The sequence below is a fragment of the Macaca fascicularis genome, chromosome 3 (assembly GCF_037993035.2).
Source record: "Macaca fascicularis isolate 582-1 chromosome 3, T2T-MFA8v1.1".
In the NCBI taxonomy this organism is placed as follows: Eukaryota; Metazoa; Chordata; class Mammalia; order Primates; family Cercopithecidae; genus Macaca; species Macaca fascicularis.
In genome coordinates, this window is record NC_088377.1 from 97,207,307 (window position 1) to 97,229,807 (window position 22,501).

The following is a 22,501-nucleotide window of genomic DNA, read 5'->3' on the forward strand; positions in this document are numbered from 1 at the left end:
TTTGGTGGCATTAAGTACATCTACACTGCTGTGCAACCACAACCACTGTCCACTCCAGAACGCTTTTCATCTGCTAAAACTGAAACTCTATCCTTTGAGCAATAATTCCCCATCCTCCTCCTCCAGCCCTGGCAGCAGCAACCTAATCTTTTTAACTTTGTATTAAAATAGAATATACAGAAAAGTTCACATATCAGAAGTGCACTGACAAACCACTGACAAACCACGAGGAAGGGAATGTTTTTAAGTGTTAGTGTAGAGGTTCCTCTTTTCTTTCCAGAGCCAGTTGCCAGTTCTAATAGTACAGATTTACCTTCTCTTTAATCATCACGTAACTTCAATTGATAATGTTATGTAGCTTGCCTGGTGACTAGCTCAGAGCTAGCGAGGCTGTAACCAAGAGCATATATAAAGTACTGTGCAGCAGTGCGTCACAAGGTTTTTGCATAGGGCTTAGTCAAGGCTTTTGGAACCGCCCTCATTTGCACCTTGTGCTATATTAGTACTTCTCAGACAGGAAGAATTTTCTTTTGCTGGTGTGCCTTGTCCGGTTACCTTCAGGGTAAGTGTGTACAGTTCATGTAAATGAGTTTCTCTTGTCTAACTTTATGTGATTCTTATTTGATTCTGTATCTTACTGAAATTTTGGGCATTTTAAAATACAAACTTAGGAAATAAAAGAATGATTTAGTATAATGCGAAACTTCTTTATAATTTGTGAAGAAATGAATGTGCAAAACTTTGAAGAGTCTTAGGTCTCAGAAATTACATTTTATATGTTCTAATTTTAAGAGCTTCTTGTTTTACATGTAGATGTCAAGAAAAAACAAAGTACCTTCAGAAGTCTCTTTCCAGGTTGAGGGGAAACACTCTTAAGATTCAATTTTGTTGTTCATTCAGTCGCTGTGTGACTCAGTTTTACTGACAGCCACAAGCTTTGTGTTACTAGGATTAGGAAACATTTATTATGGGTAGTAATAAAGATTATCAATTTTTATTTTGTGCACGTGAGCTTTGCCGAGGATTTTATAGAATGGGATTATCACTGGTATGTTTTATGAATTGATAAAAGTTAGATTACAGATTTATAACAAATTAAATATTGAAAATTAAGATTCAAAAATTTATATTATAGTAAAAGCCTAGAATATTATGGCTAAGTTATATTTAAATAATTTAATTCTCTACATTTTATAGTTTTGTTTTTTTTTCCTTTAAGTCAGAGAAGTTAGATCATGCTGCAGACCGTTTCTTAAAGCAGTTTGCTTAGTTTTTATTGGCAGCCTGCATCCAAGCCCGGCATCTCTGGGTATTGCTTGTCACCTATGCTGTTGTTCTAGGACAAATTCAAGGACAGAAGAACTCAGAGTGCCTTAAGGGTTGTCAGTATAAATTACTTAGTTTCCATGTGCTGTGTATGTGGTTTACTTATCTTGAAAAAATATTGTTAGATATTAGAGGCAGTGAGCGTGGGAAGGATAGAGGAATAAATTCTAAACACTAAAATTATTTATTTACATAAATATCTACAGAATTCTGACTCCGTAGCTGCTTTACCATTTAGGAAAATTGGTTTAAATTGCCCATTTTTAAATAACTAGCTTTTGAAATCTGTTTTTTCCTCTTTCCTCCTTTCCTCTTTCCTCTTCTACCCCTCCCACTCTTTGCTATTTAGTTTCATTTTTGTTTTATGCCTGTATCGAGAAAGTTTCACTTTGCAGCTTGTGTGTTTCTTTTTCCCCACCGGTGAGTTGAAAATCTAATTAGGGAAAATTATTTAAATGCCCCCCAAAATTATTACAACCATACAGAAAAGATGAACTTACAGTTTGATTTTGCATGTGCTAATCACCCTAAGAAACATTAAAAAAAAAAAAAAAAAAAAAAAACCCAAGCTTAAGATAGTCAAATAGTACAGGTTACTGAAGAAGTATAGGAAAAATGGATTCACCATGGATGTTTGGTACTGTTGCTGATACTGTGTCCATATTATAGTAATATATGCCTCTTCTTATGTAAGTAATACACAGTTTAGCATTCACAATATTCTTACCTTATCAATGTAGTTTACATGTTTCTGCGAGTATCACAATTAAAGCAGTCACAATTTTTAAAGCTATATTCATGAATTTAATCATTTTTACTTTCCTGTAAGACAGAGTCAAGTAGACCTTTAAAAGTAATCAGTTTGCATTCAGATACTTTAAGACTTGCTTTAAATCAGGTAATTTTTTTCATGTAGACATACCAATCAATTTTCATTAATTGACTTGTAAACTATCGTCAGAATGAAATACCATGATAAAGTTTTGAGTTGTCAAGTTTGTGTTAAGTGAAGTTCTTACCTCTTGCTTCAGTCTTTAGCCTTGTCCTACATATTCCTTGTAAAGAACTCTGCTATAGTAGAGACCTTAATCTCATACAAAAAGCACACAAAGTAATTATTTTCCAGTTTCCACATTTTCCAGTTCATACTTAAAGACTCTGAAGACTTAAAATGTTAAAACTTCCTTTGAAGAGAGTTCATAGTTCAAGGGCAGTATTTTCTATTTTTGAACACGTCTTCTACACTTGATGTGTTTTTTCCAGCAACTCTTCTCTTGAAGCATCTGCAACAGATGACCATTGGCAAAGTAAGCCAGAACTTTATATACCAGGTATAGGTTTACAAGCCTATTGGTTTAAAAATACTCTGCCCTAATTTTCCGTGTCTTCCTTAGAATAGTGCCAGAATGCTGACATTTTACACCTGAGTCTTTACACTTTTTAAATGATATAGACCTTAGAGCAATTTTTGTGTAAGGACTGCAGTATCACTTTATGTGCGATTATCTTTGAACAAAGATAAATTCTGATCAGATTGCTAGCGAGGACTGGGAAGAATGAAAGCTCTTCAGTTGAAATTTGCATAGTATTCATGAATTACTGGTATACTTACCAAAAAAAAAAAAAAGGTCCTAAAGTTGGCCATCAAATTTCTTATCACTCTTTGTTTTTATTTGATGAGATGATGAGAAAGATGATCATTCTTTTACCAACTTATACTGACTTTTTTCCCCTGTAAACTCAAAATGTATGTTCCAAAAAGAGCCATACTTCAGAGATAGAGACTAGAGAGGGCTTCTACTACCTGAATGTGTAACAAAAAGATCTTAGATTCCTAGATATTAAAATGTGTTTAATTCTTCACTGCGTGCATTGTTTGCCCTTGAGGTTTTCAAATGTTTCACAGATTATGCGGTATTTTTATAAATTCTACAGTACTTTTCCACAGTCTCCACACTCTTCCTTTTTTTCAAGCTAATGAGATGGTTTTATTTAAATAGTGCTCTTTGAGAAATCTACACCACTTTTCACATAGTAAACATCAAAGAAAAGCTGTAAGCATTTAATAATTAGGCTTTGATTGCTATGAATGAAGAAATAGACTTGCATGCAGCTTCTGTAATACCTTGTTTGTTAGAAATCTGGATGACTATGAAAGAAAAAAGTTAGACCAAGGAAGGTCTACTTAAACTTGACTACAATCATCTAAGCTAAAGACTACTAATCCCGGGGGGAGGGGGGAGGGATTGCATTGGGAGTTATACCCGATGTAAATGACGCGTTGATGGGTGCTGGTGAGTTGATGGGTGCAGCACACCAACATGGCACAAGTATACATATGTAACAAACCTGCACGTTATGCACATGTACCCTAGAACTTAAAGTATAATAATAATAATAATAAAAAAGACTACTAATCCCCAAACTACCATTATATTTTGAGGGTGGTGATCAAATGTTTTCTGAGTTATATACTGTATGTGTGTATGTATATATATGTGTGTGTGTGTATATATATATCTGTGTATATATATGTATAAAGATATACACATACACATCTTTATATCGATATATATACACACACTCATATGCAGATACACTCTTTTTCAGATGTGAAAAATTGCAAGTTATCATCTTACTATTTGGAAATCATGTGTACTTAATTCTAAGATGCCATCAATTATGAGACTATCAACTTACTAGCAGGCTTTCTGAGAGAGGAAGAAAAAGACATTTTGTAATTTCATGGACTTAAAATGGAAGGGGGTAGGGACCAAATGTTAGAATTTGAGAAAATGTGATGTATCTGCTATGACACCTTTTAATTATAAAGAACACAGATCTAATGTCCAACTTACATTACTAGAGTTTAAGAAAAAGTCAGATATTTTCTCCCCTTCAAGTAAGTTGCCATTTTTAAATAGTGCTTTAATTATAAAATTTTACTTATCTGAAATAAAGTAAAAGTAAAGTCATTATGGAACAAAAATAGATTAGTAATTTTCCCTGAGTTTTATACTACCAACACAGCAACAACAAAAAACCTTAGAATAATGATGAAGGATGTTTTAAAAACTGGTTCCTTTTGTTTGATGAACAGATATATTTAAACTTCACCCAGAGCCTAAAAGGTTCATTCAGTTAATAAACACTGTCACATACCTATTTTGTGCTAGACACAATGCACAATTCAAATGCAGCTCATATCTTAGTCATATCATATTTAAAATTTAAAGATTTAGGCCAGGCGCAGTGGCTCACGCCTGTATCCCAGCAGTTTGGGAGGCTGAGGCAGGCGGATCACAAGGTCAGGAGATCAAGGCCATCCTGGCCAACATGGTGAAACCCCGTCTCTACTAAAAATGCAAAAATTAGCCGGGCATGGCAGCATGCGCCTGTAATCCCACCTACTTGGAAGGCTGAGGCAGCAGAATCATTTGAACCTGGGAGTCAGAGGTTGCAGTGAGCCGAGATCACGCCACTGCACTCCAGCCTGGCAACAGAGCAAGACTCCATCTCAAAAACAAAAAAAATTAAAGATTTTAATATAGGAAAATTGAAGGAAAAATTAGACTTTTGTGTTATGTCTTCCCTTACTTTGTTCTGTCTGTATATTCCTATATTGATTCAGTAGTAGCAATGCATAATTTTCCCACAAACTTCATCCTTACATGTAGAGAAAGTGTTGATAAAATATTCTTGCAATAAAGTGCTCTTTGCAAATATGTACTCCATTTTCAGTTTATTCAATTTGCTTAATACCATATAAGTTCTTGTAGGAGAGCTTCAGATTCTCCATACAAAATGTTTAATCCAAAACTATGCTGGATAGAGTAAAACCCTTGCTGAGCTTCTTAGAAAAAAAAAATGCTTTATATGTCAAATATAGGCTATGTTAAATCATAACAAAGCCTTTTGCCTCATTGCACTCCCGAAAGCAAGATGGGTCACCAGCAGCCTTACTGGAGCCACCTACAGAAGTTGGGCCAGGGTTCTCGCTCTTCTCACATCTGCCCAAACCAGCATAGTCTGATCCGGAAACCCAGCCTCAATATGTGCCGTCAGTGTTTCCGTCAGTACATGAAGGACATAGGTTTCATTGAGTTGGACCAAGTAATCTTCCTTGAATGGAGTATCCAGGGCATCCACCCAATGAAAGAAACCATATTAGTTCTTTGTACATAAAATAAACATTTTTAAAAAACAAAATAAGTCATACCGAAAATACCACCTTAGTATATTATTAGCATAACAGGAAGAACCTGAAATTTATGTATGTCACGTGTACTTTTTTTTTTCTCTTTTGCTGTGACATCACCTGGGAAAATCCAGAAGATTGGATAACCAAGAAATGACTAATCAAGAGTCTGCTGTACATGTCAAAATGGTGGGTATTTGCCTATTTCCAGTTCCATTTATTAATGGTAAATCTTCACCACTTTTACCTCTGTCTCTAACCAGATAATTATGGGACTGAAATTTTATACAACTCTTCTTCGCAGTGCATCACAAAATAAACCTCAAATACTTATTGAATTGAATTTCAAATTATCTTTAAAATGTTTTTGCTTGAAATCTAATGCACATTATTATGCTTCTCAGAATATAAAATGTTTACCCATTCCTTTTTATGCTAAATTTTCTTTGCTCAGCAATAGCACACTTAAATCAAACAATGTGAAATACATTATTGTAGGCTTCCTAATTTAAATGACAAGCATTCAGAAATTTTTTAAATACTACTTGCATGACAATAGAGTTGCATTATATATATTAGGATGAGATAGGAAATGTACAGGCTTTGGAGTCAGAACTGGCTTCATATCTTAACTCATTCTGGCTAGGCGCCTGTAATCCCAGCACTTTGGGAGGCCGAGGTGGGCGGATCACGAGGTCGGGAGATCAAGACCGTCCAGGCTAATACAGTGAAACCCCGTCTCTACTAAAAATACAAAAAATTAGCCGGACATTAGTAACATGCTCCTGTAGTCGCAGCTACTCGGGAGGCTGAGGCAGGCAAATGGTGTGAAGCTGGGAGGCGGAGGCTGCAGTGAGCCAAGATTGTGCCACTGCACTCCAGCCTGGGCGACAGAGCAAGATTCCATCTCAAAAAAAAAAAAAGTCTTACTCCTTATTAGTTTCTATAGCCCTGAATGAGAGCAGTAATCTTACCTTTAAGAAATGGGTGTGAAACCACCAACTGTGCGTTATTATTCATACTTAATGAAAACGTATATAAAGTTTCTAATAACCGCAGATTAAGCATTCATTAAATATTAATCTATTATGTTAGTGTTTTAACTGTATAACTGGCATATTTATTTGCATATGTGAAAAGAAATTACATCTGTTCTCCATATTCACAGTGATAAAATCTTAAAAACAACAATTTTTTAAAATCCTTTCTTTTGAAGGGAACAACTGCCCTATGATCTCTTGTTTTCTCTTTGTGTTCTTTTTATTGTTGTGCCTCCTCTTCTGTTCCATTTATTTTTTCAGCTTTCTCTTTCTGTCTAGCTTTTTTCTGGCCTATAAACTAGAGCGTGACACAGCAAGCAAGCAGCACTTGGTCACACTTAATAAATCTCTTGTTCATCTTTCCCTCAACCAGTGTAGGATCAAAGGTGAAAGTTGACTCAAAATGGTAATTAAGTCATAGTCAGTTTCATTATTGCTCTTAGATTGAAGCACATGCAATTGTTGTTTTTATATGTCAAATATAGTCCAATATTGCCAGTTTTATGTGGTTCAACCTAATAGCAGCTCTTTGCATCCATTGAATGATTGGCACTTGATTCATTGGAATTGAGCATATCTTTTTGATACATAGAATTAAACCAGTCTAAAACTTATTTTCTTGTTTGGGTTGACTTTTTTTTATCTTATATGAACACAAGCAGTATAGGAATTCCCTGACATATAAACAATGTTAATCCTCTTTGTATAATGTTGTTACTTGGGTCCTAGAGCCCTCTAGAAGGTGTCTGTAGAGGCAAGTAGCAGTGTATTCACCCCACAGTTGTTCAGACTGTTGAAGGAAAATAAGGCAAAAGATTTTTTTTTAACTATTATTGCATTAATTTACACAGTTTTTACCTTGGGTTTGCTTTCCTAAAAATATTGATACGTCTTTAATATTGACAACTTTATATAGCATGTTATTCTTCACTTTTCATGAACAGGATTCAGATCTCTCTGTCCACACTTTTTACATGCACATTTCTCTGTGTACACTTATGTTCTAGACAAACAGAGCTATTTCTCTTTTTCCCACATTAGACCCTGCACTTTGATTACTCCCTAATCTCAGCATATCTAAGTCCTGTTTCTCTTCCAGAGCCTACCTCTGTTGGCTCTTACTCCTTTGACCCCAGAAGAAGAAATCTCTGTCTCTTCTATTCCTCTTACATTTTATCGGGACATCTTGGCAATGTATTAATTATTTGGGTTTCTATTTTATAATCCACATTACAGAATATGCACCTTGAGTGTAAGATTTATATTTTATGTTTCTCTTACAGAGCGGCTTCACACACTGTTGTATACTTAATATGTGGTGAAGGAATGAAAGAATTTGGCCTACACTATCTTTTTTTATATATATATATACTTTAAGTTCCAGGGTACATGTGCACAACGTGCAAGTTTGTTACATATGTATACATGTGCCATGTTGGTGTGCTGCACCCATCAACTCGTCATTTACCTCAGGTATAACTCCCAATGCCATCCCTCCCTCCTGCCTACACTATCTTAATGTGGAAACAGACTGAATATATAATAGGCAAGGGAAATCACTATTACTAAAATTTAGTAGTGCATAATCTTCCAAAAAAATCAGAGAATGATCTATGTGTATGGGCAAATGTACCAGTTTGAAGAGGTGGCTTTAAATCTATACTTTCTGTGTAGTTGGATAAAAACTGTAGTGCCTACTTCTTTGTACCACTGCAGTAATGAAGTCTTTTGTTGCTACCAAATATAAACAGTGGAAAACCAAGAAAGAATATTTCTCTGAAAACATCTGACTGAAATTTCTTAAGTGATTCAAACTAATTTTTATGTGGGCTATTTCCAGAAAAATGTAGGATAATACTAAGGTAATTTAAAATTCACTGAGGCTGGGTGCTATGGCTCATGCCTGTAATCCCTGCACTTTGGGAGGCCAAGGTGAGAGGATCACTTGAGCTCAGGAGTTTGAGACCAGCCTGGGCAACATAGTGAGACCTGTCTCTACAAAAATTGAAAAATTAGCTGGGCATAGTGGCAGGTGACCGTAGTCCCAGCTACTCTGGAGGCTAAAGTGGGAGGATCTATTGAGCCCAGAATGTGAAGGCTGCAGTGAGCTGTGATCACGCCACTGCACTCCGGCCTGGTTGACAGAGTGAGACCTTGTCTCAAAAAAAAATTTTAAATAGGTCAGGTGCAGTGGCTGATGCCTGTAATCCCAACACTTTGGGATGCTGAGGCAGGCAGATTGCTTGAGCCCAGGAGTTCAAGACCAGCCTGGGCAACACTTCAAAACCCTCTTTCTACAAAAAAAATGCAAAAATTAGCCAAGAGTAGTGGTGAGCCCCTATAGTCCCAGTTACTTGAGAGGCTGAGGTGGGGGGATCGCCTGAGCCCAGGAGTTGAAAGTTGCAGTGAGGCAAGATCACGCCACTGCACTCCAGCCTGGGTGACAGAGCGAGACCCTGCCTCAAAAAATAAAAATAAAAAAGTAAATTTTTTTTTTTTTTTTTTTTTTTGGGAGACTGAGTCTCACTCTGTCACCCAGGCTTGGAGTGCAGTGGCAAAATCCTGGCTCACTGCAGCCTCCACCTCCCAGGTTCAAGCAGTTCTCCTGCCTCAGCCTCCCAAGTAATAGGAATTACAGGTGTGTGGTGCTAATTTTGTATATTTAGTAGAGACAGGGTTTCACCCTGTTACCCAGGCTGATCTCGAACTCCTGACCTCTGGTGATATGCCTGCCTTGGCCCCCCAAAGTGCTGGTATTACAGGCATGAGCCACCGTGCCCGGCCTTTTTTTGTTTGTTTTTGAGACAGAGTCTCGCTCTGTCACCCGGGCTAGAGTGCAGTGGTGCCATCTCGGCTCACTGCAACCTCCGCCTCCCGGGTTCAAGCAATTCTCCTGTCTCAGCCTCCAAAGTAACTGGGATTACAGGCGTGTGCTACCATGCCCGGCTAATTTTTGTATTTTTAATAGAGAGAGGGTTTCACTATGTTGGCCAGGCTGGTCTCAAACTCCTGACCTTAGGTGATCCGCTGGCCTTGGCCTCCCAAAGTGCTGGGATTCCAGGCATCAGCCACTGTGCCCAGCCAAACAAATTTTAAAAATAATAAATAAATGAAACTCATATAGATTAACATATATATTTGTAAATTAAAAGTACAAGTAATTTTTTTAGTCTTGGTTAAAATATGAATTTTTTTTCATTTATTTATTTGTTTTTTGAGACAAGGTCTCACTGTGTCACCCAGGCTGGAGTGCAGTGGCATGATGTCGGCTCACTGCAACCTCTGCCTCCCAGGCTCAGGCAATCCTCCCACCTTAGCCTCCAAGTATCTGGGACTACAGATGTGCACCACCATGCCTGGCTAATTTTTGTATTGTTTGTAGAGATGGGGTTTCGCCATGTTGTCCAGCCTGGTCTCGAACTGCTGAGCTCAAGTGGTCCTCCCACCTCGGCCTCCTGAAGTGCTGGGATTATAGGCATGAGCCACCATGCCTGGCCATGTTTTCTTTTTTAATCAAAATTTAATATAATTTGAAGTCTAGTTCAAACAGAATTAAACTTTGAAGTTTTCATAATCTCATCCCAGAAATTAGGATTATCCCTAGTCTGGAACATTATCATTGGATTGATGATACCAAGCCACACCCAAAATTTGGCAACTGTACCTTGGAGCTTCTCATTTTTATCTTGTTCCAGTGTATCTACAAGATCATATCAAATAATCTAATATTGCAATTGAGTTGTGGATAAAAATGGCATAACTTTGAAATCCATTTCATCTTTATATTGGTCAAAATAAATGTGTTTTAGGTCTTTCTTAATCATTTTTGGTGTTGATTCAGATTTGGCATCAATCAACCAACATACCCTGATTCTTTTCAGGAAGGCATTTCTCCCTCCCTAATATTTTACACTGTGGCTTTACTATAAAATGAATTTGTTCTCTTTTCATCACAAATGATGGAAATTTTTAGCTTCTTATTTATTTTTCATAAAATTATAATCACATTGAAAATTTTTCAGACAATTCAAAATAATTTGCCCTTCAAATTTGAAGTATCATTATTTATGTGCCACCAAACCATGTCTGTGTTTTTCTAAGAGGGATATAGACAGAAGGACTTTGTGGAGGTAACAAAAGTATGTGATCTCATGCAACAGTTGGGGTGTGTTCAACAACAACAAAAAGTATGTGATGTATTTCATCATACTTCTACAATGTGCTTATATTATGATACTCTTTGACATATTCCATACAGGAGTCTTTGATTATCTTTCTTAGGCTATATTATAAAGTATTTGAGTAAAATACCCAATATCTCAAGTTCTTGTGAAGTATTTCTCATACAGATCAGTGACATTGATTGTGTATTGCAGGAGAGGAGTATAGTATACTACATAATCCAAGACAGATAGAATGGTCATTTTTATATTTCTTATACCTATTTCATCATTATTTTACTCCGTGCCATTTGTGTATTCACTACTTATTTATCTGAAAATTAATGGTTGTATGTTGTACAGGAGCCAGCCACCAGTGCCTTTAGCTACCAGTTCTCTTTCGTCCATTGTGATTTATAGTAAACCAGTATTAGCCGGGCGTGGTGGCTCACACCTGTAATCCCAGCATTTTGGGAGGCTGAAGCGGGGAGATTGCTTGAGCCCAGGAGTTCGAGGCCAGCCTGGGCAACATAGCAAGACCTTATCTCTATAAAAATAAAATAAACCAATCTTACATTTGTCAGTGTAGCAGAAACCAGCCTTCTTCAAAGTGGTCTTGGTGTGATTCTCCTATCCGTTATCAAAAATTTGAAGCTGTCATTTGTCTGAGGCAAGATGTCTTAGTATGGGTACACTGAAATCGAATATTTAATTTTTTTGGTGAAAAAATAGTCTATGATCTATATCCTGTGTTGCTTTCACCATAATGGATTGGTTATTGAATCAAACATATGCTGATTGCTGTGCATCTGCCAGTTAAGGCTGAAGTAAGAACAGAAATTAGTTGTCAAGAGATAAACTTATTAGCTGAGGTATTTTAAGGGAATTACAGAAGTGATATTCCAAAACAGCAGTCATCCCTAAAACTCAGCAGAAAAGCAGAGTAAATACTACTCATCATCATATCCCTAGCATCTAGCAAGAGTGTGTGGCACAAAGTAGACACATGGTAGATATTAGGTGAGTGAATGGGTTAATGTATGAAAAAAAAGAATGTAGGAACTAGTGCCTATCTGCCTCTCCTTCTATTGAAAAATCACTATAAAATACATAACCTTTAATCTATTGAAACTCATTCAGTTAAGTTAAAAGGATTACTACATCAAGTTTACTTGCATTGCAGGTCATCCTACTTAAATATGGCTTTTTAAAATTAAGTGTATTGTAGGTGGTAGATCTTTCATCCAAGGAGAAAATTTTAATGTTAGCACTTCTCTTTTCTCTACACTTTCTTTATTTTTTTCAAGCTCCGCCTCCCGGGTTTACACCATTCTCCTGCCGCAGCTTCCCAAGTAGCTGGGACTACAGGCACCCGCCACCACGCCCAGCTAATTTTTTGTATTTTTAGTAGAGACGGGGTTTCACCATGGTAGCCAGGATGGTCTTGATCTCCTGACCTCGTGATCCGCCCGCCCCAACCTCCCAAAGTGCTGGGATTACAGGCATGAGCCACCGTGCCCGGCCTCTTTCCTCTACACTTTCATTATCATCTTCCAGTCTTTGGGAGACAGGCTAGCCTTTTTCTGATTTTTCTACTCTTGCACATTATGTAGGAACAACACAGCATCTGATAGATTTACCTGGTCAGATTCTCTCGTAGCAAAGATAGAAGGTCCAGGGAATTTTTATAACCATGTCCATGACACACATGAACTATGTTAATATTACCAATAACATAGCCAGAATAAAAACATATAAATAAAGATTATCCAATACAAACCAGTATAGAGCCTGAATTTGAGGTACTATTACTGCCTATACTGTATAACTGACTATAAAATGAGGCATAATTTTCTCCTCCTTGTTGTATTGTACGTGTGCTGTAAGAGCTTGTACTGATTTTTCCTTTAATCAGTTTCATTCTATTTGTGATAAAGTAGCTAGTAACAAGAAATAATACTTAAGATTAAATTGTTGAGCAACCCTAAAGTCTTCATAACTCTGTAGTAGCAGCCTACTACATCCATTGTTTTAGATGGATCTTGCTATGTTGCCCAGGCTGGTCTCAAACTCCTGGGCTCCAATGATCCTACCTCAGCTTCCAAGTAGCTGGGATTATAGGCATGTGCCACTGTGCCTGGCACAATACTTTTTGGCAGTTATCTCAATTTGAAATAAATCTATTGTAAAATATGTGCCAAGAACAGTATATTATTTGGGAAATAGTACAATAAAAAGAGCAAAGATCTTGAAGCAGCTTTTCAATTTTTAAATATTTTAAATATATTTTAATTATACAAAGACAAACTTTTGGGGGAATAATCATGATAATTGCTTCCTTTCTGCTCAGGAACATTTTAAAATATAAATATGTAGGCAAGCTAAATGTATGTATGTATTTGTAAAAGCCAGATGCAAAAGTATATAATGAGGATGAGCTAAAACTATGTACATCTATCTGCATGTTTCAGAGGGATATTCTCAAGGTATTATATTAGTATTAGGGTGGAAGTTTACTTATTGTATTATATAAAATGGAGGCTTAATGGGGGGTCATCTTAAGATTTTTAGAAAAATTACATCAATCGCGGGGTAGCTGTTGGGGTATTCATGGTTAAAATATGATTTCTGGGCTCTGACTGGATTGCATCACAACCCAGAAATGAAACTAATAGAAAAATCACAAAAATGAAACTAATAGAAAATAAATTTAAATGTTACTTGTTTATCTTCAAGTAGTTGAACTCCAGGCAGTTTTTATTGTCTTTTTTATATTTTTACTGTTATTTCTGTGGTAAGCATGCATAGCTTTTATAATTAGAAAAAGATATACTCTCTGATAATGTAATTGAATCACAAATGTAGTTTTGTCTTACTCTGTAGCTAGAAAATACTGATACATTTTAAGTATTTCTGTGTGTATAAATGGTAATGTGGGAGCTGGGCTTGGTGTCCCACACTTTTAATCCCAGGACTTTGGAAGGCCAAGATGGGAGGATTGCTTGAGGCCAGGAGTTCAAGATCAGCCTGAGCAACATAGCAAGACCTCACTCACCTCTACAGAAAATTTTAAAAATTAGCTGGGTATGATGGCGCATGCCTTCTACCTACTCAGGAGGCTGAGATGGGAGGAGCATTTGAGCCCAGGAGTTTGAGGCTACAGTGAGCTAGGATTGTGCCACTGCACTTCAGCCTGGGTGACAAAACAAGACAGCATGTCTAAAAGAGTAGTAATAAGAAAAATAAATGGTAATTTGATGTGGTGGCTTGCTTTTTAAAAATAATGCCTTAACATTTTTATGTCTTTAAATAAGACAAGCTTCTGGTTGGTATCAAAGGAACCTGAGGAAAGAAGAATGAAAACTAATTAATTTTCTTTTACTCTTTAGATGCCAGAATTCCAGAAAAGTTCAGTTCGAATCAAGAACCCTACAAGAGTAGAAGAAATTATCTGTGGTCTTATCAAAGGAGGAGCTGCCAAACTTCAGGTGAATAATCATCAAGAAGCCTTGGCTGTGTGTGGTGGCTCATGCCTGTAATCCCAGCACTTTGGGAGACTGAAGCAGGAGGATCATTTGAGCCCAAGAGTTTGAGACCAGCCTGGGCAACATAGTGAGACCCCATCTCTGTTTAAAAAAAAAAAAAAAAATGACCAGGCACAGTGGCTCACACCTGTAATCCCAGCACTTTAGGAGGCCGAGGCGGGTGGACGAGGCTGAGGTCTGGAGTTTGAGAGCAGCCTGGCCAACATGGTGAAACTCTGTCTATACTAAAAGTACAAAAAGTAGCCAAGCCTGGTGGCGCATGCCTGTAATCCCAGCTACTTGGGAGGCTGAGGCAGGCGAATCACTTAACCCCAGGAGACGGAGGTTGCAGTGAGCTGAGATCATGCCACTGCACTCCAAAAATAAAATAAAAGCTTAATAATAAAGGCTTCTTTTTCTTCTTCTTCTTCTTTTGAGATGGAGTCTCACTCTGTTGCCCAGGCTGGAGTACAGTGGCGCGATCGTGGCTCACAGCTCCTCCCGGGTTCAAGCAATCTCATACCTCAGCCTCCTGAGCAGCTGGGATTACAGGTGCCAGCTACCACACCCAGCTAATTTTTTTTTGGTTTTTGAGACTGAGTATTGCTCTGTTGCTCAGGCTGGAGTGCAGTGACACAATCTCAGCTCACTGCAACCTCTGCCTCCCGGTTCAACCAATTCTCCCACCTCAACCTCCAGAGCAGCTGGGATTATAGGTGCCTGCCACCGCGCCCAGCTAATTTTTACATTTTTAGTAGAGACAGGGTTTTGCCACATTGGCCAGGCTGGTCTCAAACTCCTGGCCTCAAGTGATCCATCCGCCTCAGCCTCCCAAAGTGCTGGGATTACAGGCGTGAGCCGTCATGGCCCAGCCTTATTTTATTTTTGATGTTAAAGCAGACTCATTCATCTCCTGTTTGATAAAATCTGAGTACAGCAAGTTTAGGTAGACAGTTTTTGCCTATCCTTTAGGAATATAAAATCCAGAAAATATATATCTTGAGTTTTTCTAAAATAGACAGAATACCCTATTGGAAAAACAAAAATTAATAACCATGAAATACTCTTAAGTTTTTATTAGTCTTCAGTACTAAGCTAACTCATGCTGTGTATAAGCATTAAACCATTTTAAGGATAATATTTAAAAGGGTATAGTTTTAAGTTGCTCTTTCATGTTTTAATCATAGTAGTTCAAATTAAGATGTAACTTTATTAAGGGGATAGTTGAGTTTTTAAGAAGTTTTCTCTGTTTTAAAGGAATGTGTTACATGTAAATTAAATCAACAATCTGGATATTCTGTAAAAAAAAAAATACTGCTTTTTTAAAACATTTCTGAAAAATAATATTTAACGCAGTCTCCTAAGTTTCAAGAGCTGGCCAGCTATTTCAATGTGCATTCATTCATTGGTATAGTTTACCTTAAATAAGCAAGTTAAATCCAGCATGTAACAGTATCAGTAACTGAGAGCTTCGTATAGTTGAATTGCTTCCACTGCATATTTGTGCATTGACCAAGTTTGTTGAAAATCTCTAGTGAGAAGAGTAACCATATCACCTGCAATTGCAAATTCCCATACCAATTAATCAGATGTTTTCAAATTTTTATTTTTATTTATGTTATTTTATTTTTTCGAGATGGAGTCTTAACTCTGTCACCCAGGTTGGAGTAGAGTGGCATGATCTTAGTTAGCTCACTGCAACCTATGCCTCCCAGGTTCAAGCGATTCTCCTGCCTCAGCTTCCTCAGTAGGTGGGATTACAGGCACATGCACCACACCTGGCTATTTTTGTATTTTTAGTAGAGACAGGGTTTTACCATGTTGGCCAGGCTGGTCTCGAACTCCTGACCTCAAATGATCTCCCCACCTTGGCCTCCCAAAGTGTTGGGATTACAGGCATGAGCCACCACGCCCAGCTGGATTTTTTCAATTTTTAAAGTTGATACATAATAACTGTATATATATATGGGGTACATGTGATGTTTTCAAATGTATATAAAATGTGTAATAATCAAATCAGGTAATTAGGATATCTGCCATTTCTAATATTCTTTTTTGGGGAACATTCTAAACCTTTTCTTCTAGCTATTTTGAAATATACAATAAAATACTGTTTACTATAGTCATTCTACTGTGTAAACAGTAGAACTTATTCCTTCTAACAGTATTTTCTTTCTTTTTTTTTTTTTTTTTTTTTTTTTTGAGATGGAGTCTCGCTCTGTCGCCCAGGCTGGAGTGCAGTGGCCGGATCTCAGCTCACTGCAAGCTCCGCCTCCCGGGTTTAGACCATTCTCCTGCCTCAGCCTCCCGAGTAGCTGGGACTACAGGCGCCCGCCACCTCGCCTGGCTAGTTTTTTGTATTTTTTTAGTAGAGACGGGGTTTCACCGTGTTAGCCAGGATGCTCTCAATCTCCTGACCTTGTGATCCGCCCGTCTCGGCCTCCCAAAGTGCTGGGATTACAGGCTTGAGCCACTGCGCTCGGCCATCTTCTAACAGTATTTTCGTAACCATTCATCAACTGTTCTTTATCTCCCCATCCCTCCCACCTTTCCCAGCCTCTGGTAACCATCTTTCTACTCTCTGCCTCCATGAGATCAAATTTTTTAGTTTTCACATATGAATAAGAATACGTAATATTTGTCTTTCTGTGCCTAGCTTATTTCACGTAAGATAATGACCTCCAGGCTCGCCCATGTTGCTGCAACTGACAGCATCTCTTTGTTTTTTATGGCTGCATTACTACTCAGACTTATTTGGCGACAGTGCTAGGGCACTCAAGGTAGCACCTTGTAGTTAAGATTATTCCCAGGACTTTATAAATGAACCACATGAGAAGATTCAGTGTAAAGAAAATAACTTAACAGTGTGGACCAGAGACTGAACACAGTCCTATGCATCTAGGAAAGCATGAAGTATGTGTTTGGGTAGCACAGAGAAATTCTGGCCATGTGGGCTGTGTTTACAATAATGCCTTTCACTCTTTTCTTACAGATAATAACAGACTTTGATATGACACTCAGTAGATTTTCATACAAAGGGAAAAGATGCCCAACATGTCATAGTAAGTGTGGTATTTGTAAACAAATTCACAAAAGCATGTCATCATTATTTTAAGATCCTCTTTATCTATATTACCTGTGAGATAACTGGGTGTTTAAAATTATTTATGGACATTGACAGTGAGGAGACCTGCTTTTTCTTATTATATTTTTGAGGGTTTTTTTTCCCTGTATTATATAAATGGCTATTTTCATGTATGGTTTTGGTAGCAAAGGGAATCGGAGACTCCTGAAATATTTCTTGCCAAATATGGTCTATTCATTATTCAAGAAATATTTAAATAGGTTGTAAACTTTGGGTTAACCTGAAGAAGCGGCATTTATCAAATACTCTGTTTTCTAGGAATTTTACCAAATTTTAATATCTTTTTTGTTTTCCAACTTGGCTGTGAGTTTTTAAAATAACACTCTTCAACCTGACAGGAAAACGGTGAAATGAACTCTCTCATTTGTTTTTAGTACATGTGTAAATTGAAAAATTATTCTGGGGCCGGGTACGGTGGCTTATGGCTGTAATCTCAACATTTTGGGAGGCTGAGGTGGGCAGATCATTTGCAGTCAGGAGTTCGAGACCAGCGTGGCCAAAATGATGAATCCCTGTCTCTAGTAAAAATATAAAAATTAGCTGGGCGTGGTGGCAGGCACCTGTAATCCCAGCTACTCAAGAGGCTGAGGCAAGAGAATCTCTTGAACCCGGGAGGTGGAGGTTGCAGTGAGCCAAGATTACACCACTGCACTCCAGCCTGTGCAACAGAGTGAAACTTCATCTTGAAAAAAAAAAAAAAGAAAGAAAGAAAAAAAAATTATTTTGATAATTTGTATTTAAAATAATGCTAAAAATCACCAGGCACAGTGGCTCACGCCTGTAATCCCAGCACTTTAGGAGGTGGAGGTGGGATAATCACTTGAGCCCAGGAGTTTGAGACCAGCCTGAGCAATGTAATGATAAGACCTTTTCTTACAAAAAAATAAAAAATCAGCTGGGCATTGTGGCGTGCCTGTGGTCCCAGATACTCACTTGGGAGGCTGAGAGGATCCTTGAGCCTGGGAGGGCGAGTCTGTAGTGAGCCGTAATCACACCACTGCACTCCAACCTGGATGACAAAACAAGACCTTATCTCGGAAAAAAAAAAAAAAAAAAAGACACTAAAAATATTTATATCCTTTGCCCTATTAATTCCTCTTTAGAGAATTTGTAAGTAATCCCAAATGCAGTTTTTAAAAAAGCTTTATTCACAAAAATAATGGTGACTCAGCTCAACATAAAATTATTACTAATAGCAGATGCTTGGAAGCAACCTAAAAAGGTTAATGCTGCAGAAATGATATAAATTATTTTCTGCTCACATACCAGAAATTTTAATTACATGGAAAAATGCAGACTACAATGTGAAATGAAAAAGAAAATTCAAAATTACAGATTTAGTATCATCTCTTATCTAATTGATATACATGAAATCTTAAGACTGAAAGGAAATATACTAAAATATTGTTCACTACTTACTATTGAATGGTAAAACTTTTTACCATTCAGTTTTTGTTTTCTTCTTTACAGTGGTCTAGATTTTCCAGGTGTTTACATTAAGCATTTATTATCTTTTTATTAAGAAAAAAATGTATTTCCCATATGTGTTTCTTCTATTTAATTACAAAGGAGAAAACGGAAGTGATCAATACACAGTTCATAGTGTTTGAAGATATTGAATTGTCTATCTCAGTGGTGTAAGCGAGCAGTCACTAAATCTCAGATTTTAAACCATTAGCTTCCCTAACAGTGTCATGTGAATTATACCACTGAGACCAAAAGTTATAATAACCATGCTAGTTGACTTGGCATTACTTAAAAGTATTGGGTTGCTACAAAAGTAATTGAGTTTTTTGCCATTACTTTATAGCAAATTATTCATAGTAGTGGTAGCATCAATCAGAGTATTTCTTTTAATGCTTATTTTGCTTTCTATCTTTAGATATCATTGACAACTGTAAGCTGGTTACAGATGAATGTAGAAAAAAGGTAAACACTAACAATGATCCATAGTCACTCGAAGACTTCATTACCCTTTTTGCCTGAGAATTTCTTCAGGTGCATTCACACAAGTAAGAATGGACGTAAAGTGCTTACAGCCATACCTGGCACATAGTAAGCATGCAGTAAATAGTAGGTTTGCTGTATGAATTACACATTCAAAACATATTTTAGAGATAAAAATTCACAGTAACTTTTAACAACAAAACTTATATTTAAAACTCTTAAATGATCACCAGAGTATTCTGGTGTTGCAACGTTAACTGGAGATTTAAAACAAAAGTACTTTGGTTTTCTGTAGGTTTTGCTCCTTTAAGTTGATGAGGAAGTTGCTTCAGTACTTTGCTTGAGTATGTATCTGTGTATATCTTAACAAAATGCAATTTGAAATGTGAATCAAATGTAATACCTTTATATGAAAACTAAAGTGTTTTTTGTACTGATAATTTTACTGTTGGTTTTTTACTCACCTGAAAGTACTTTACAAAAGAAAGGTAGCTTTTTGCAGGTGTATGTGATTACATGTCAACTAAGATCAACAAATATTTTTTCAATTGATGCATTAGCTCAACTTATAAAGCAGTTTATTGAAAATACTTGCTTACATTGTTTTGCTTTCTAAAACCAAGCAGATATATCTTCATGTAATCTTCATGATTAAATTATTCATATCTTCCTAGTTATTGCAACTAAAGGAAAAATATTACGCTATTGAAGTTGATCCTGTTCTTACTGTAGAAGAGAAGTACCCTTATATGGTGGAATGGTAAGTGTATATTAGGCAGTAGGAGGACTTAAAAAAATAATAAAACAACACTGCAGTTACAACGGATGGCTTATTTTTTATCTGTAGTGCAAACAAACAGATTAATAAATTATGCAAGTTAGAACATTGAATAACAAAATTAGCTCTAATTATCTAATCTCTCTAACAGTTTAGGATTCCTTTTGTTTTACTTAGTTAAGGTGAAGTCCAGTAGAAATAAAAGTCCTGCATTTAAGTCTCAAATTAAAAACAAGAATTTTTTTTTTAAGTATATGGACAAGATGTGGCTTAATGTGTAAAGAAAAGGTATGAGGATTTAAACTGACTCTGAACTCAATTAGAGCCAGCTGGTGATATGGTTACCAAAAAATCAACCTTTGGTTGCATTAATCAAAATGCAGTGTTCCAAGCAGATCACACTGAAAGCATTGTGTTGGGTTCTGGAAGAATGCTGTTAAAAAAACCATGACAATAGGGACCAAAAAAAAAAAATAGATCATAAACTTAAAGGAGTCAGAGTAGTCCACCAGAATAATCAGAGGAATTTGGGCCTTCCCACTTGAGGAACATTTCAAGGAATAGAAAATGCTTTGATTTGAGAAGCAACAACTTGTTTTAAAATCTTAGGAGACCAGGAATGATTTGTCTTTATTGTCCCATTACCTAACAGTTGAACGCTTCATCTGTATTTATGGTATTAAATGTTGAAAAGATATTAGACTTAACTCTACAAACTGGTAGCAGCAGGACTGGAACAAGACTTGGAAGATAGAAGATTGATTTCAGCATGAGAAAAGAAAAGCCTGTCTAGCAATTAGAGTTTTCTGGCAATGGAATAAGCTTCCCTGGGAGAATGAGTTTACTGACGTGATAGAAGCTGACCCAGGCAGGGAGGAGGGTGACTTAGGAATATTATAGGGGTATTTTTAGGTATCAGATGAAGAGTTAGGCTTTTTTTTCCTTTCTTTCTGTTTTTAGTGACTCTTTGCATAATTGTAATGGGTTAGAGAGTCTAAGGGCCCTTTATACTGAAATGCTATGATTATAGGTGTTTTTTACATAAAGCAGGCTAATCTATACGTAACAAATTTTCTCTCTTGCTCACTAAATAGCATCTTCAGTATGTAAAAAATTCAAACTACAAATTTTAAAAGTGCGTTTGCTGTAATTCATTTTACTGTAATCAGAGGAAGGATTATGCACCCATAGGTTGGATCAAGTTTTTATCTGTAGAATTAGGAAAGGTTTACAGCTAGTTTCCTTTCATTACCTTACTAACATATTTAAGCTAAGTCTGGGTTTGGGAGGACTGGGAAACTCAGTAAGAACATGCATGTCACATTTTGAGACATGAGGTCTACATTCATTAGTGATGAATTTCAGTCTCTAAAATTTAAATCCAAATATGAGGAACAGATTTTCTCACATGGAAGAATGCTTTGTAATAAAGATAATAATTTTAGTTTGTCTTAATTGATACTCTTTTTTCCTTTGGTCGTAAACTCCAGGTATACTAAATCACATGGTTTGCTTGTTGAACAAGCTTTACCAAAAGCTAAACTTAAAGAAATTGTGGCAGAATCTGACGTTATGCTCAAGTAAGTTTCTTGGGTGGTTTTTGCTGCTATTGTTCACAGACTTGAATTATTGCTATATATGTAGTCAGCTGTACTTTTAAAAAATAAGATATTGAATATTACATATGTAAATATATCCAAAATATGCCACCTATCACAAAATACATAGTGGTAAGATAAGGAATTTAGAAGTACATAGATCTTGGTGTAGGTAATAAGAGCCTTATGAGATTTAAATTCTAATTTGTATTTTGTTTCTCCAGATTAAAAATGTCAAGACTTACAAATTTTTGAACCAAGGCCATTTAAAAATTTTTTAGCAAAGTACTTAGGAAGGACATATAATATGAAAGGAATGTATAAATCAAGTTGAAAGGGACTTAAGTATACTTGTTTTGTTTTGTTTTTTGAGACAGGGTCTCTCTCTGTTGCCCAGGTTAGAGTGTAGTGACATAATATCTTCCTCACTCCAACCTCTGCCTCCTGGGCTCAAGCGATCCCCTTGCCTCAGCCTCTCAAGTAGCTGGGACGACAGGCACGTACCACCATGCCTGGCTACTTTTTGTATTTTTTTGTAAAGATGAGATTTCACCATGTTGCCCTGGCTGGTCTTGAACTCTTGGGGTCAAGCGATCCCAAAGTGCTGGGATTACATGTGTGAGCCACCATGCCTGGCAGTATACTATGTCTAAATTTTCATGAGCCTACTTTTTAAATTCTCAAACTTCTTTGAAAACTATTCCTAGGAAAGATTAGTATGTTTTAGTACATAATTATGTATGTATGCATGAGTTATAAGATACAAGAGGCTTTTTAATACTGTT

The 22,501-nt window shown here is 36.7% G+C and overlaps 2 protein-coding genes across 7 annotated transcripts in view; both read left to right on the top strand.

The window, feature by feature from the left end:
* The window catches only part of NT5C3A (5'-nucleotidase, cytosolic IIIA), a 49,567-nt gene that overhangs the window by 22,322 nt on the left and 4,744 nt on the right, over nt 1-22,501 (top strand). The window contains exons 1-8 of one of the 6 annotated variants that reach the window (XM_065540999.2): nt 524-562; nt 5,659-5,713; nt 7,848-8,037; nt 14,114-14,212; nt 17,241-17,310; nt 19,276-19,322; nt 20,015-20,100; nt 21,609-21,698. In XM_065540999.2, the coding sequence (XP_065397071.1) occupies nt 7,954-8,037; nt 14,114-14,212; nt 17,241-17,310; nt 19,276-19,322; nt 20,015-20,100; nt 21,609-21,698 (476 nt within the window). In that variant the 5' untranslated portion in view covers nt 524-562; nt 5,659-5,713; nt 7,848-7,953. Of the gene's footprint in view, nt 1-523; nt 563-5,658; nt 5,714-7,847; nt 8,038-14,113; nt 14,213-17,240; nt 17,311-19,275; nt 19,323-20,014; nt 20,101-21,608; nt 21,699-22,501 lie in introns of those variants that run through there. The other 5 variants (XM_074035257.1, XM_065541000.2, XM_005549838.3 and 2 more) reach the window with 5 other exon arrangements.
* On the top strand, nt 5,139-5,643 carry LOC135969783 (small ribosomal subunit protein uS14-like). The gene has a single exon (XM_074035262.1). The coding sequence runs from the start codon at nt 5,269-5,271 to the stop codon at nt 5,509-5,511; it is 243 nt and encodes an 80-aa protein (XP_073891363.1). The 5' UTR covers nt 5,139-5,268; the 3' UTR covers nt 5,512-5,643.